Source organism: Ambystoma mexicanum, chromosome 8 (genome assembly GCF_040938575.1).
Source record: "Ambystoma mexicanum isolate Mex_15411 chromosome 8, UKY_AmexF1_1, whole genome shotgun sequence".
In the NCBI taxonomy this organism is placed as follows: domain Eukaryota; kingdom Metazoa; phylum Chordata; class Amphibia; order Caudata; family Ambystomatidae; genus Ambystoma; species Ambystoma mexicanum.
In genome coordinates, this window is record NC_090929.1 from 603,875,368 (window position 1) to 603,892,027 (window position 16,660).

The 16,660-nt window shown below is 45.5% G+C and overlaps 1 protein-coding gene across 9 annotated transcripts in view; it reads left to right on the forward strand.

Moving 5' to 3' along the window:
- ARHGEF10L (Rho guanine nucleotide exchange factor 10 like) overlaps positions 1-16,660 on the forward strand; it is a 972,373-nt gene that overhangs the window by 906,824 nt on the left and 48,889 nt on the right. For all 9 annotated transcript variants that reach the window (XM_069610308.1, XM_069610311.1, XM_069610312.1 and 6 more), the window contains one exon: positions 8,141-8,312. In XM_069610308.1, coding sequence (XP_069466409.1) covers positions 8,141-8,312 — 172 coding nt within the window. The remainder of the gene's footprint in view (positions 1-8,140; positions 8,313-16,660) is intronic.

Sequence of the window (16,660 nt, forward strand, 5' to 3'; positions counted from 1 at the left end):
CTTATTACACAGCCTGCTGGACAGTAGTTCATCCCGCAAGGGGACCCCATTCATAAGGTACGAGGATGTGGTTCGCAAGAGCCAGAGTCTGGTCTCACCGCAGCTTCAAAGGAGATCTGCCTCTTTAATCGGGAACCACAGAGAGATCTATTAACTGGAGAGACTCTTTGATCTTCAACAGATTTGTGGAACTTGGTATCACATGTTTTCACCCTTTTGCCTTTCCTGTTGCAAAGTACTCTGATCATGACCTCATGCATACATGAGATAGTTGGTGGGGACCATATGATTGGTTCATTATGGTACACGTAGGCTACACCAATCACTGTGGCCCATGTGGCTTTAAATGAGGGCTGAGCCCCTATTTGGCAGATCATCTTAAGACTTCTAAAAGAGTAGCAAGAATGACTCATCATTGGACCCTGGCTGAAGGTGCAGTCTACCTTACATCTTCTGCCAGTGAAGAAAGGCCTGGACCTTTAAAGAGGGAAGCAAGACTCCTTCCTTAAACATCTCCTAGGGAACAGAGGGAGATACCGAATCCAGAGGACCCTCCAGCTGCTCCAGACCGGCACCCAGCCAGCACACAGCACGCCCTGCTAGGCTCTGCAGCAAGCTTTGCAGGTGAAGTGCCAAAAGGCCCTTGAACCTGAAACAATGGACAAGGCATCTGCCTGCAACACACTCCGCCGCTTTTGGCTGTCCACCTTAAAGGATGACACAAGCCCATTGAAGAAGCTGGTAAGAGTGCCTCAACAAGCATTTACCGATGTCTGCCTTAAAGGACATTTCTGAGTCAGTCGAGTTCCTTGTGCTGCAACCAACTTCAACGCTGACCGTAGTCCAGCCACAGTCACTCTTAAAGACATGTCCCGACCAGTGCCTCAGAACTGCCGATCAGCACTGAGTCAACCATTCCTGACCCTGGCCTACTTTGTAGGCCAGCCTGCAGCTGTTCATCCAGCCTTGTTCACTGAACTGTCTTGCCGCCTGATAACCGCAGCTGACTCCCATCTTGAACACTGTCACAGAAGCCTGCAAAGCGCCCTGAAGCTGACTCGACCCATGTTTAGGAGTTCTTCCAGTGTTAGTCTTGAATTCTGTCCATTTTGTGACATGGCGTGGCAATATGGTAAGGGTGTCTTTCCTGGGTAGAGTGTTGCCAATGTGGCAACAGACCTTGTCAACACTTTCAGTGAGAAGCATATTGTTTGGATTTCATCTCGCCATGGATTTAGGTACTGTGGGGGCTGGTTCGTGGCTGATTCAGTCTTTGACAGCCTTGAATAGGACTGTGCTCTTGTCCGAGGTTTCTTTTGCGGATGCAGTGTAGTAATTTGCTTTGGCTGAGGTAATGAGGGTCCTGCGGGCCAAGGGGAGGCTTCTGAAGATGGGGAGACCTGCTTAGTTGTATTTTTTGCCGGATGTATACTTGTTTACTGATAGAACATTACAGTGGTGGAGTTTGTGTGTGGGCCAGGGTGCCGGATGGCTTGTTTTTTTTGGTTCATAGTTCCAATGGTGCATGGATGTTGGCAGTCAGGGACCTAAAATCACTACTTCATTACCACTCTTGCTTATTGAACAGTTGCGGAAAAATAACTCTAAAGCCATTTTCTGTAAATCCTGTTATTTGTTGCACATTCTATTTTGCATTACTCTATTAGAGCTGGGCGAGCTCAGTAGGGCTTGGGCTGGCCCGGGTCACAGCTGGTACTCTGGCCCGACCATCCCCTGTGGTCAGTTCCTGCCCAAAGCAGGGGCTGGCCATGAGCCCAACCGGCTGCCTACCCCAACCCTGTAAAAACGTGTTAAATAAACAATTAAACCATGCTCCTGAATTGCTTGCAGCACTTGCAGTAGCTCGGCTGCCAGACTTCCTGTCCAGACCCAGCCACTCAATGGCTGAGACAGCACAGGAGGAGCACTTCCTAGTGTGACTGCAGCAGCCGACGCAATGGAGAATTTAAAGATAAGCTAACGTGAGCACCAAGAGGGGGTCGGCAGTGCCTACCCACTCTTTCTTCTCCTATGGTGGTGCTCGTCCCTTTTTCTATCTCCCATCCCCCACACCTCCCTTCGCCAGTCAAAAAACAATGACGCTGTCCCTGCTCCCCCACAGTTCTTTTCTTGCCCTCAGCCCCTTTTGCTGCCCTCCATCTCTTATTGTTGCCTTTTAGCTCCATTTAGCATATTTTCTGGCCTGCAGACCCTTTTAGTACACATTTTTACCCCAGCTCCTTTTCTTATTCCCTTTAGGTCCCTGTGCTTCCCCAGACCCTTTTAGTCCCCTTTCTTGCCACCTTTAGCCCCCTTTCTTGCCCCAACCCCTTTCATCCCCTTTTCTTGCCCTGCTTCTTTTCTCATCCCAGTCCCCTTTTGATGTCCCCTTTAGCCCCTTTTCTTGTTCCCCCTTTTATCCCTTTTTCTTGTCCCCACACATGGCACAGCCCCATCCCCATTGTGCACGGCCATTACACTGGCTCGGCTCGTGTTTGGTCCTAAGAGCCAGGGCAGACCCCAGGCTCGGCCCTGACATGTCCCTGCCCACGAATTCCCTCGCTCTCCCAGGTCTATCCTGTACCCATTATCAATGCCCAACAACAACTACCAGCATGCAACATAATATCCTAAAAAACACGTCTGATTATTTCAGACCTGACATTGGACAACTTGAGATTTCCATAAATTGCTCTAGAAAACGTACTAAGTTCAAATCTTAGACGCACCCCCTTAATAGCCTTTATGATAAACTGATCTGCTTGTATTCCTTCTTTGATAAAGGCATGCATCGTGTTGTGTATATTGTACACAGCATGAGAACATCATACAACATTAACCCTTAAGTAGAACCGAAATTATGATGGGAAAAGACCTCTCTTAAGGTGTCGGTGCCGTTCATGGTGTCTGCAGCCACTAATACATTGCTGCCCATTAGAGGTGCATTTTCTGAAATTGTTGGTACAATGAATTATTCTCCGCCCTGCCGGACTTTGGTGAGAGGGATTAAAGCACTTTCAGGCGCTTGCATGGCCTTTTGATGTGTTTTGTTGCGGCAGAAGCTGGGGCAAAGTCCCACTCACTGCTGCAAAATGGCCAGGTCGTCTTCACTGTGGATCATGGGTTGGATTCCTGCCCAAACTTGCAGGATCTGCACAGTGGCAAAGTGATATTGCTACCCCCTTTGCTCGATAGCAACCAGGGAAATTGCTGTTTGCTCCCATGGTCTGGGGGCTAATGGCAACAGTGTCCATCTAATGCCCAAAACCCACTTCGCACCCCCCAAAATAACCCCCCCCCACTCGACCCCTGCTGCCATTTTCTTCCACTCTTCTGGAATGAAAACTCAAAGGAAAGGGTTAGTTGGAAAGCCGGTGGATGATCGCCAGCAATTCTTCTTTTCTACTACATACTACAGCAAACGTCTTTCCTTCATCTTTTTTTTTTCTCTTCGTCGCATTATGCGTTAAATGTGTTAATTAATTTATGGTGTTTTTTTTATACAGGGCAAACCACGTCCCCAAAGGGTGTTTAGTGCTGTACAAGTAGTAATACCCAGGTATTAAAAATAGAACATTTATAATTACATGTATTAGCAGCCAAAGAAGAACTATGTCCATTAGAGTTGTGCCTAATGAGTTGCTGCAGTGTTCAGTAGATAGAGGAGAAAGCAGTCGACTGCTGTGATTATATCACAGTGGGAGACTAGAGACATATGACATTTCTGATGCTTGGGGCTATTCTGGATGATGGTACAAGCAACTGTCAAGTTGACAAAAAGTGGAGTAAAACAGCACGTGGCCGGCATCATGTGCTACTTTTAGGGAGAATAGGGAAAATATCAGGAAATGGTTATTTCATGGCTGTGCATTGGACGAGAAAACTGGCCTCAACAAAGAGTAAGAATGGCGGCAGAAAGGTGGAGCGGGGAATGCATGGTGAGCATGGTGGAAGGTGTGAAAATTCAATACACACTGAAAGGAAATTAACCGTAGTACTTGTTTTATTAAAGTGTTATCCTGCCAGGTTATATTGCCAGATTTCACAGTCTGTTGATCTGGTTGATGACTTGGTTTCCTGTATCCTTTGCCTAAGCCTGAACGTACTGATTGATGTGGCTGCGATGAACCAGGAATGAGACCTGGAGACGGAGAACTCCTAGTGATTGCTATAGATGTTTATTCAAATGATAAAAGCATTGAAAAATGCCTGACTGTCCCTGTTACTAACTAAACTAAGAGTCTGTCCGGCGTCAAGGTCTCCAAAATGAATTGTCCTGTGTCTGAAATCCTATCCTAGGCTATCCAAATGAACACATTCCAAAGTTCCAGTGGATAACTGCCTTTGCCTGGTTCAAAAGAAATGGCAACCTCCAACAAAAGGTTCCAAATGAACAAGGTTCACAGTTCCAGGGAATACCTCCTTTCCCCTGGTTTCTTTCCACAGCCGAAACAGTTCAGTTTCTGGGAATGACCCCTTTCCCCGGGATTCTTTCTGCAACACAAATAGTTCACTTCTGGGAAGGACTACTTTCCCCACAACACAAAAGAGTCCAAGCAAGTCAGACTCTTAAGGGAATGTGTCTTCCTTATGATTCCCTTTTCCAAACTAAATGATGCAACTCAAAAGGTGATTCCCAGACCTGCAGGATTCCAGCATACTCCCGTCCTCAATGTTTACTTCACGGTCCCAAGGGCAATAGTCTTCCTTGGTGCTTTCTTTGTTATCTTTCACTTAAAAAAGTATTTGCCAGGTATACTCTCCTACCAGGGCCTTTCCTTCTGTAATTCACTCTCACACTTTGGAACTTGCCTTTGCCTGGTATACTCCATGGCCAGTCCTGGTTTTCGTAAGCTTTTGACTTAATCTCTTGCAAATACTTGACTTTGCCTGGTATACTCTCCTGCCAGGATTTATATGCAGCTTTCTTTCTTCTTGCCTACAGAGTGCTATTTTCCCCAATATTGGTTTGACAACTCTTGTTTCACACAGTTTGCTTTTATTTCTGTACTTCCAATTACTTGGTTTCCTATTTTTACATAGGGGACCAGCAACCAGTTTGCAGTGTGTTTGAAAGCCTCTTTTTGAAAGCATTGAATTAGGCGAGGGAAGCCTGAGAAAGAGAACATTGTTAAAACAGAACTGTTATATTTTAGAGCATTGAATAAGGCGAGGGAAGCCTGGGATAAATACATGAACTGTGCCAAATAAGCCAACTGTTGAACTGCCTTTTTGTGAACCATTTGGAATGAACTGAACTTTTTGAGATCCTGAGTGACTTAAGCTTGGGGAAGGGAGTTGAGAAGAAACCCCACGACCATCTGATATTCTTTTGAGATACATATATACTTTACCCAGTACCCTACACATTATTAAGCCAGAAAATTAGGGCAGGCTTAGATTTGACACAGTTTCTTTAATTTTGACAGTCTGACTTTTAGACTACTCTTTCTTCTTTATTTTAAATGGCCGAGACTACTCCCTTTTAGAAATAGGGCAAGTTAGGCATTCTTCAAACCCTTTTTCTATAAATAAATGTTTTCAAAACTTGTATCTTTGTGTCTGTCTCTACCTCTGAGCACCATGCCTTTCTCACAGGAGGCATCATATAAACTACCCATTTGATAAATAAGTCTATCGCATTATTGGTGTAGTTGGGGCCCAGGTGCAGCCTTGATGCACTCAAAAAGAATTCACATTACATTACATTTTTGCACTACGGGTTTAAAAACTGGTGCACCACAAGAATTGATACATCATCGGATATGGTAATTTGAATCTGGCTTCGTACGTATGCCGAAGGTGTGCAGAATGCGTACCACATGACATGGATGTGCAGAATGCTGCATTGTCTAACACTGAATAGACACTGCCGGGTAGTAAGACATGGCATGGTGGCGGGGTGCACTGCCAACTTAAGTGTATAAGGTAAAGATTAAATAGAGGGGAATTTGATCGTGCGGGCGCTCTGGTAGTATTGTATTGGGTAACTTCCGACCGACATCCCCAATGTATGCTGGTGGACTTTAACTTTACCAAGCCATCCACAGCCACCTGCATTGAACTTAACTCACTCCTCTATGACCCCCTCCCATACTCCCTCCAAACCAGCCTACCCACTCTGGTTGGACATTTCTTGACCTTGCCTTTGTCTACTTCACTCTCTTCCTCTAACCTCTCTTTTGACTCCCCTCCTTCTCAACACTATTGTCTAGATCCCTCCACTCCACCCTTTACCGCTTCACTCCCCTTTTCAATCACTAAAAGGAAATTAAAGCAGGAGTCATGTCTCCTTGCCTTGATAATGTTAGGACCTCTTAACTGTCTCTCCCCTATGTATGCCTTTTCCATTGACTACTTTTTCTGACTTTCAGTATGCACTTATTCCTTCCTTTTGATCAACACTATCCTGCACGCACATTTACCCCTTCCTCAGCCCTGGATCACCAATGAGATCCAAATGCTCAAAACCAACTTGTACCATGGCCTGCTATGCTGGTGTAAATTATGGACTACCACCCTACTCCCATCCTAGAGAAATGCCCTTGCTCCCCTCACCTCTGTACTGGATTCTACAAAATCCTCCTACTTCACAAACCTAATTGTTTCCCTTTGTAATCCCACCCGCAAACTGGTGTACCCTACAAACTTGGCTCCAACCCCATACCTAATATCCATTTCCTCCTCCTTCTCTACTGATGACTTTGCTCGATACCTTTCCTCTAAAACATGTCGCATTTTCATAGCCCCCCTGTATCTCCATCCTTTGAACACTGTATTCTCTCTCATCTAAACTCTTCTCTGCCTCGTTCAAATCTGCAACTGCCCTACCTCTTTTTAAGAAGTCCTTTGCTGGTCCAAACATCCCAGCAAACTACCACATTATTCAAAGGTCCTTGACCAGGTGGTAAAATTTAGAAATAAAAAGCATCCCTGATTTTATCAAGGATATGCATGCATTCAACTATTCCTGAATTTAGAGGAGGGGCGGGCCGTTGGCCATCTTTTTGGAAGAATCATACTGCAATATTATGCTTGTTTCCGCAAGGTTGTTCTGTGATTGGATGATCAAACCTGGAACGGTTTGCTCAGACTGCAACTTGCTAACTGGGTGATTTTGGGAAATTATTTCCACCTTACGCCGAGACTACTGCCTGCATTGCTACTTAAACGTTGGTGGCCTCTCCTTGTGTTGTATTATGAAGTGACTGCAAAAGGACTACATTATATTTTCTCTTGCAAACAAAGAAATTGACAAGAATTCAATGGATGAGTTTGCCCCCCTTTGACACCCCTCTGAGCAGCCTGGTTTGGTCCCTCTTGCCAGTGAGCTGTTGCCGTGCAAAGTTAGGCCCTCAGACAGGAAGTACTGCATAGATTGACACGTCCACCAACCATCCACAGAACCTCATACACAGTGGGATGCAAAAAGGAATTGATGGTGGTTTGTGCCAACAAACACAGATAGAGGAATCTGGGCTGTATAGGTCTTTAGTGCATTGCATATTGGTATAGAACTGTGAATACTGAAGATCTATTGAATGGTTGTCTTGAGCTGGCGTCAATGACTGTTTCCAGCTCCTTCCTGCCCCAGCCAGTTTAATGTATTAACTAGGTACAAGGATCTTCTGATCAACGTGTCCTGACACTGCAATGGAAAGTTGAAATGTCCAAAATCACTCTTTATAATGAGTAATGTATTGCTGTATTCCACAAAGACAGATTGTGTCTCAAAATCCACAATGCTTTGTTTCTCAGCCAACATGTGTTTTTATCCATATGGGTCTTTTTCAAGGCGACTGTCACTTCTAATGTCTCTTAAGTTGTTACAGTCAATCTCTAAAGATTCCCATAAATCAAAATTCTGCTCCAAAGAAACCAGATCTTGCTTCTTGCCTAACGACTGTAATCATGAATCTGCTACATTAAATGGCTGAGTTTGCTAGGCTCAGCACAGCCCTGTTGGGCCACTTTAGCCCACTGGGGCTGTGCGGAGCCCAATTCAGCCATTTAATGTAGCTGATACAGGCAAGGTCATCAGTTGGTTTGTCTGTTGCACAGGATGCTTAAGCTGGGCTGCTTGGAATACATTGGCTGCCTTTTCACTCGCGTTCCTTTCTCACCTCTCGCTCTCTTGCAGGGGTTCGAAGCTCACCAGGACGAGGAGGTGGGAGTCACTCAGATGGTGAAAGCAGGTGGAGGGGTGTGGATGGCCTTCTCTGCGGGCTCCTCCATCCGCCTCTTCCACACCGAGACCCTGGAGCACCTGCAGGAAATTAACATCGTAACACGCACCACGCTGCTCCTGCCAGGTGAGGCGACCCTGGGGGACACCACAATTTGCTGCTACTAAAGGATAAAGGGAAGGTGTGGCCCACAGTCGGACCCTCTCTTCATATGCGGTGCTCTCCATAGTGCAGGCACTAGTCTGGCTCTCCTCAGCTTACTGTTCCTGCTAGGTGGGCTAATATCTGGCTTTTTTCGTTGGCCACCATCCAGCCGGATGAATTTGGTGTGGGGGTCCTAGTTTCCGGTGCTGCTGCTAAGGAAGGTGCATGTGGTGCTCAACACCATGGGTGCCAACTCTAGGTTTTCAACAGGACTCGCCACCACCTTGCCTCCCAGGGAATGTGATACCAAACAAGGCCAGTGAGGATGACCCCTGCCTGGGGGGTATGGTGATGGGGACTGGGGATTTCCGCCCGGTTTGTTTTTAACTAATGGGTACAAAAGCACATTTTTACAGCACACTTTTATCTAAGAAATTAATAAAGCAGTATAGGATTTACAGTCAGTTGTGAACACAAGCGTGGCACTGAATTTGCTGAGAACCTCAAAGTGAAACAGAGGCTATTTGGGTGTGGCTTACTGCAAGGGATGTGTTTAGAAAACATTGTTGGAGTAAGGGGGTTCGAGGGGAGCATCGCACGCCAGAGTAGAATGTGTGTCTAATTGTAAGTACACCTATATTTAGAAGATGTGCAATTAACGGTTGTAATGCACCATTAATTTCAGCTTTCTTTTAGAGATCCTCACATTATATAATATACACATATTTAATAATAGAATTCTTCATTGAACAATGCTACACACGAATACATCATTTATACGTGAGCATGAACTGAACGTATTCACTGCTGGATGATCCCAATTTTGCAAGCCATCCGATATAAGGCCCAATTTCTTTTGTTCAGGATCACACATTGTGTCAAATGGGATGTGAAGATTTTAGCCCTTGTTTCCTCGTAGTACGGTTTGCAACGTGCACAGCACTGTACACTAGATCTTCTCCTGTTCCATCTTCAGTCTTAGAATCAACATGCAATCCTTTCTGCATCAGTGTTTTACTAGTCCTGAACTTATACTCTGCTCAATAAATCAGACTTACAAACCATCAACTCGCCAAGATGACAATATGTAAGGAATCTTAATTGATTTAGACAGTACTTTGGGTAACTTTTTTTGGGAGAGGAACCCAAAAATGTCTGTGTCTAAAAATGTAGAATTCCTGACATTGTTGGGGGGATGTTTTGGGTTGATAATGACATAGAGGGCAACATAATGTAAGCCAATTATAGGTCACAGGGCAGGTAGAATTCGCCTACCTACCTGGGTTTCACATCTAAAAAGAAAGACTGAGAACATGGCAAATCGATATGTAAAACTTCAGATCTGCTCACAAGGAGCAGATACAAGTACTCTGAGACATCCTTAATACTATATCTGAAGCCCCACAACTACAATTCCTATTTTAAACTCAAAGCACTCACTGCATGGTCGTCTTTGGCTTTCCCGGACCTGTTTTTTGAAGTTTTCTGGCTTTTTTTGACCCTACAAACGTCCAAAAAGTGCTTAACTGAAACAAGTAGGATTTTGCTTTTTCGGAAATTATAAAGTTGTCTCAAAACAGATCCAATAAATTGAACGTTACACACATATCTCAACAGTCGCTCACTCCACTGAGCTACCTTGCCAACTTTGTGCCACAGGACTCATCTCCCAGCTTGCAAGAAGTTCAATAGCATCTATGCTTCCCCTCTGACCAATATCACTGCATTACCACGGGAATAGTTTCTGCAAGTGATTGGAAAGCCAATGATGTTTCATCTCCAGCGACACAAAGACGGCCGAAAATCCCACTTAGGAGGCACAGTTGTAAAAACAAAACCATGTAAACCTCTTTACATGAGCAGCGTTTGGTTTCTGCGGCCTTCGCTAAAGAACGTTTGAAGCAGTTGCCCCGTTTGCCTCCCTGTATTTGATGCCCACATGGTCTACTGCTTCTGCCAGGGTATGTGAGGGTTGGACTTACTACAGTCTGCTTCTGGGGGGCGAGGTGACACGGAGCTCCCAATAGACGACTTCTCCTGGGAGATGAGGTGAATGGCAGGGCTTCCCATCTCTAATGCTGCTGCTATGGGAGGTGATGTGGTACCCAATACTGAAGGTTCTCTTAGTAGGTGAATTCATAAGGTCTCCCTTACCCCTGAACATGGTCCGGTCGGGGAAAATCGATAGCAGGGTAAGCAGACTACACACAATGCAGCAATTGTAAGATAAGGGGATGATACCCCTTGTAACGGGGTTCTATTCCTGCGCGGTGATATGATGGACTGGTTCTTCTCGACTGTTGATGGTACATACCCTCGTTCTGCCATCCTGCTCGTTGAGTGCAAGCACACTGGATTCTGCCTTATGAGTGGATGAAGAGGGCCCCAGGAGACTGCTTCGAATCACTTATGTGGGAGCTCTTAGCCCAAACATGCTTGGTCTTCTGCCGGTGTGTAGGCCTCATATTTCATGTTCTCTCTGGCCATACCTTTCTTTCCTTCTTTGTCAAGAAACGCTGCCCTTTTTCCCGGCTCTTCTGTCTAACAGTTTCCTCCTCTCTCTGGACTCCCTGCCTATCTCCATTCACCTTCTCGCGCTTAACGTCTCAACTTTAAGTGTCTTTACCCTTTAGGCTCTTTGTTAGGTCAATCCTGTCACTTTCCTTCTCACATGCCATTTTTATCCCCTGTACCATCACCCGTTCAGTCCTAGCCCATGTCTATCTCCCTTACCCTTCCCTCTCATTCCCTTTCCCTCCTCTCTCTCCTCTTCTTTCCCTCCACTGTCCCCCCTTTCCAATCCCTTCTCCTCCCCTTCCCCCCCACTCACCTCACCTTCCATTTCCCTTCCCCTCTCGCCATTCCGTGCCCATCTCGGAAGGATAGCTCAGGGGCAATGAGCTCAAATGACGCAGAGCAACACAGGTTCTATTCCCAGGTCTGTGCTAGGAAACCTCTGGGGATTAAGCACGTTATAAATAACCGATTAGTTATTATTATTATTATTATTATTATTATTATTATTATTATTATTATTATTATATTTACTATTATTGATCCTCTTGCCATCTCCACTGGGGCATGAATGCGCTTTCTCTCTTTTCATTGTTCTCCTTTCCAGCCCCACCTTCCCCGTGCACCTCTCCCCCCTCCCCCAGCGCCGGTCAATGTGCCGGCTCTTGTCGGGTCCGAGATCTGGCATCCAATGTCTGGCGGGATCTTGGACCCGGCCTGCCTCAGCCCTGACAAGGCTTTATGGAGCCCCCCAGCTTTGCAGAGGGAAGCTGGGGGCTCGGTGATCTGATATGCACTGTCCGCCTTTCCCCAGTCGTCACTCACGCGTTTGCAGGTTATATTTTACTCCGGCTATTTTGCTTCTTCTGGCCTGATAGGGACACGACAGGGACTAATGACCCATAACTATCACTGGGGTGGGGGCCATCAATGTTAAAAGCAGGGTTTCTACATGCTGGGCAGACTTAATGTGCATCATGCACATTAATAGAAGAAAAAAAAACTCAAAAATGCTGCTTAAACTTGCAATCACTAGTTTTCTTTGAAATATGTTTCTTTTCTTTTTTTGTCAGACTACCACACAAATACCCTGTCATTGTTTTGCCCCTTCCTTTGTGTTTTATCACAGGTTAGATTTATAAAGATGTTATATGCTTGTCAAACTGATTAATCACAAATGCATGCTTCTCTTGCGCTGACAGCAGTTATAAGGAAATTAAACTGTGGCTTCATGTGTTCCAACTTTTGATTTTCACAACAAGGTAGAAATACCTCCACTTCCGCCCTGAATATAAGCAAGCGACCAGCCCAACCCATGGTCTCGCCAAACACATTTTATAGCGCTTGTTTTTTATAACGATTTTCAACAAGTAATACTATTAGCAACCCGTTTTTAATTTATAACAACTCGGCAGCGCTCTCTCAACCTCCTCAGTTACCCTGGTAACCTTCTACTGTAGAGTGTATCTATGGATCCATTAATGTACTAAACATCACTGCATTATCAACAGTATGTTGGGGCGTACCAATGCCATGGAAGTGATTTCAAGTGGAATTGATGTACAGAGTGGAGTTTGGAGAAAAGCAGACTGAAAGAAATTGCACCATTTTTGAACTATTATTTTGAACATTTGTTTTGAGAGGAGTTCAAATGCAAGCTCCGCCCCCTTTGAACTCACCCCCACACTGCGCCTTTTAGGATCCTCCCTTTACATTTTTTCCATTTCCACCACTGCTTCCCCTTCCTATGACCTTTTATTGTACCAGTGCCTCCTTGCTCCTAATTTGTTTCCTCACGCCTGCTGTTATCCTTGATTGATTTACCACACTAAGATTTTTCTCCTGTTCTTGGTCTATTGCCTCTTTCCATCTGAGCCTTTCCACATCATTTTTCTGTTATTTCGGTGCTTCTTTCCTCCGTTTATGTCGTGCTCTCCTCCCCCGGGGTCAGACCATGCACTGCTCTTAGAGCGTGGAGCCGTGTCAAGCAGTCACCCACGCATACCTTGCATAGCATAAGCCCAGCGGTCTAAGTCCCCTCGGCTGCCCCGCCCTTTAACAAGAACGTCCCCCTCCTCCACTCCCCCCACTCGCCAATACAAACCCAATACCCTGGTCCTGACTTTCGTCTTCCACCCCTTGAAAGAAATTCATCTTAAACGACCACCATTACTATCTGTGATTGCCAGCCATAGCATGCAGCTTTATGCATACCCCCCGCCCCCACCCTTGCAATTGCCCACCATTTGCACCTAGTAAGGGACCTGCATAGGACTATGGCCACTCTTCCTCTATGGGTGTCATGCCGAAGCAGACTATTTATGTAAAACACAAGTAAGCCTGTGCCTGTGGGATATGTCAGCAAATGTGATACTAAAGCATTCTGGGAAGAACTCACGTTCGAATCCCCAGCAGGGGTAAAGCAAACAAAAGGTGCCCTTCCATCAAGAGACAGTGCTACATGTCACAAAAAATAAGGGCGTAATGCCAGATTTTCCTTATGTATAGGTACGTTGTACCCCTTAGTTCCTACCCATTTCCACCTCTGCATATGTCACTCCTGATGTACACACTAAATAGGCGTTAACTGCTTAGCAAATGCATTAACACTCTTATGCCACCCTATAAGAACATAACCCTCGCTCGTGGCTTCACAGCCCCCTAAACCTGACCTGCATTCGGTTTAATCCAAAAAATCCCACTCGCTCGCCTACCGTTTCTTCTAGAACCCCTGCCTGCCGTAAAAGTAGCGGGACCTCCTCCCACTTTTTAACTTATTGCAATATTCAAATCCAACATTACACATCGCTCATTTGACCCTTCCACTGCAGAGTTCGAAATAGCCGAGAGCTATTTAGCTCCTGCTTCTAGCCTAAGAGATCCTGGTTAGATTTAAACTAGCAACTACAAGGTGATTCCCGATACCCTGAGATTGGTTTTAGCTCCTGCTTATTCATTCTTAATTTTGTATCCTGCAACTGTCAATATTTTCGTATGGGACTACCTCCAATGGAACAAGAAATACACTTAAAAGTTGACTTTTAATATCTACAATTAACGTTTCCGTCAACTACAGTTTCCTACTCTCCCTCTGCCACCTCTAGCAACACAAACTCCCTGGAGTGCCAAGTCCATCCAATTACCAGGGATGGATTGGGTGGACCTGGCACACTCATGGTGGCCTCCTAGCTGCATGGCACATAAGAGAAGCCCTCGCCCTTCTGTGCAGCATTGCATTTGTTGCTATGAAACACCCAGTTGGACAATGCCACCAGTGCTCCCGATCACTATGAGAGAGTAGGCACCTCTCGCCTCCAGGATACATTGGGCAGCGGGTGGAATGAGATCAAGTGAGGTCTCAAGCTTGTGCAATGTTGATCATTTGCACAATCGTGGGCGCATATGGGCCTGAGCAAGCTGGAGCAGCACTCCAGCCATCTTTTCCTTGCTGCAGTGCTGTTCCAGGCCAAACCCAAGGGATTAAACTCCAAATTCTGTCACCCATAATCAGCTGAAACGATTTCCCGCGTGCATGTGCTTCAGGAGACTTGCGTTATGCACGGGGAACTGAGTGATTGATTTACTAGCATTGTCCTCTACTCCAGCAGAAATATCTACACCACAAATCCACAAACTGGCACTGTCCAAAAGAATGTTTTCCTTCTGGTTTAGATATTTCACTCTTGGGGTGAGCGTTGGGACACATGCAGCGAGCCGAGAGCTGTGATGAATCAAGGGAATTCGTCCTTTCTCCCCAAGGGGGACCCCACCCCTTTGAGGCTAGGGAGATGAGCACGCTCTGCAAACCCCTCACTTGAAGACAAGTGGAACTTCAACAGGAGAGACTCCCCCTTAGCGGAAAAGGACTCCAGCTCCTGTAAGGAACTCCCTAACCCACTCCACTTGATGGCATATATGGGACTATCTAATACACAGGATAATTGCAAGTTCCAGGACTTGACTGAAGCGAAAGGTAACATGCCATTTCCTGGAAGCAAGAGAAAGCCTCTCTTTAAATAACAATTTCCAAGTAACTGCGACGTGTAGGTTGAAGAGGGGACACAGCGAACGAAACAGAGAGAGAGAGATAGATGGAGAGAGAGACAGGCGCAGCCAGCGGCGGTCCCCTGGAAGCAGAACACCTGAAGAAGCTGGTGCTGGGGCAAGCCACGAAGCACGCAAGGTTCAGAAACTGCTCTCAACAGGAGAAGGAAACGCTGGGAACCCAACATTTTGTCAGGAGTGAGAAACCAAGACACTTCAAGTCCCCAACACGGTTTTGGCGTGACCATGAAGCAATTGTGGTGGGCAGCCTGCCTTCAGTGACGCTGACACCACCCCAGGGAAGAAGCAGCAAACGGTCAGCATACCCTACTAATATCGAGACGCAGAGAGAGAGAGTCACAAGAAGTGGATGCTACAGAAAGTGAGCCGATTGGGAAATGGAAGGAAGGAGAAGGTCCCAAGCATCTACAGGCCCCAGAGACATTCCCCTGCAATATTGAAGTAACTGGGAAAATGGGAAGATCGGGAAGCAGAAAGGGACTCCTTATATAATCCGAGAGACTTGTCAGAGTACAAGTGATGCAAATTTGAAAACCAAATTGATGAACTTGAAGTGTATTAATGTGTGAAAAAGAATCATAGAAGCTCTGAAGAAGGAGAGCAATATAATTTGTGTATCACTATGCTAGGAAGAGAGGAAAGTATCCCAATATCCCAGAATTAAAGTGTGAATCATAACAGAAAGAGAATACTATGAACTGAAGCACAGAGTAGTCCTTAGGAACGGTATTCAGGTGAGAGAAAGAATCACAGAAGCTGCAGAGAGGGAGATCAATAAAACCTGGATACCACCACCCTGGGAAGAGGGGAAAGTAACCCCATTATCCAAGAAGCAAAGACCAGAACATAGCAGAGAGAGAAAACTATGAACTGAAGGCCAGGGCACCCTTTAGGATAAAGAATCTACAAGGCAGGCCAGAAAAGGAAAAGGTGAACTACAATTACCCATAAAGCAAAAACCCGCAGGAAAGTAAACCCTACAAGGTTTGCCCGTGCACTTACCTGTTGCCTCCCCAACGGGCACCATTGTCACTTCTTCCCTCAGAGGACCCTAATATCACATACGCTCCCCAAACCCCCCCCCTTTTTTCCTTTTTCTTTTCACTGCACTTGCATGCTCCAAATGTCACAAGGCCTAGTAGGACCGCTGTTTCTTTCTATTTATTAATTCTTATTTCCATTGTGTATTTTTCTCTCGTGTTCCCTTCCCTTATGCTTCGTTGCGCTTTGAAACATTGTCTTGTTGTTTAAGTGCCTAGTAAATATCCAATAAAAACATAAATATAGAATTACCCGGAAACCTTTAACACAGATCGAAGAATTCAACAAAGGTCAAGGAAAGCACTCACTAAAGGGGAGAGAAAAGCTAACAGCCCCACAAAGTAGTTACATGAACTGATACATAGAGTAAAGAGATACTATTTAAGAATTGCATATTAGCAAAAGAAGAAAGGTGTGAAACACAATCATCAGGAGAAGGGAGTCATTCTCCTGACCTTAGTTTAAAATAGTGGTACGGTCAGTAAGGATACGTTTTGGACAGTGGACTTATTCCTTTGGACATTCAGTGATGACTGACAAGCACCTTAGTTGGTAAAATAGGTAGGGAATACCCCAGAGTGATAGGGAAAGTTAGGCCTTATTCTTTAGTAAACACGTCTTGGAAAGGACCTCGGAGTGTCGTTGTCCTTCTTCTGACCCGCCACAGAGCCCAGGGTGCATTATATGCTCAGACAGGTTTCGTGCTTGAA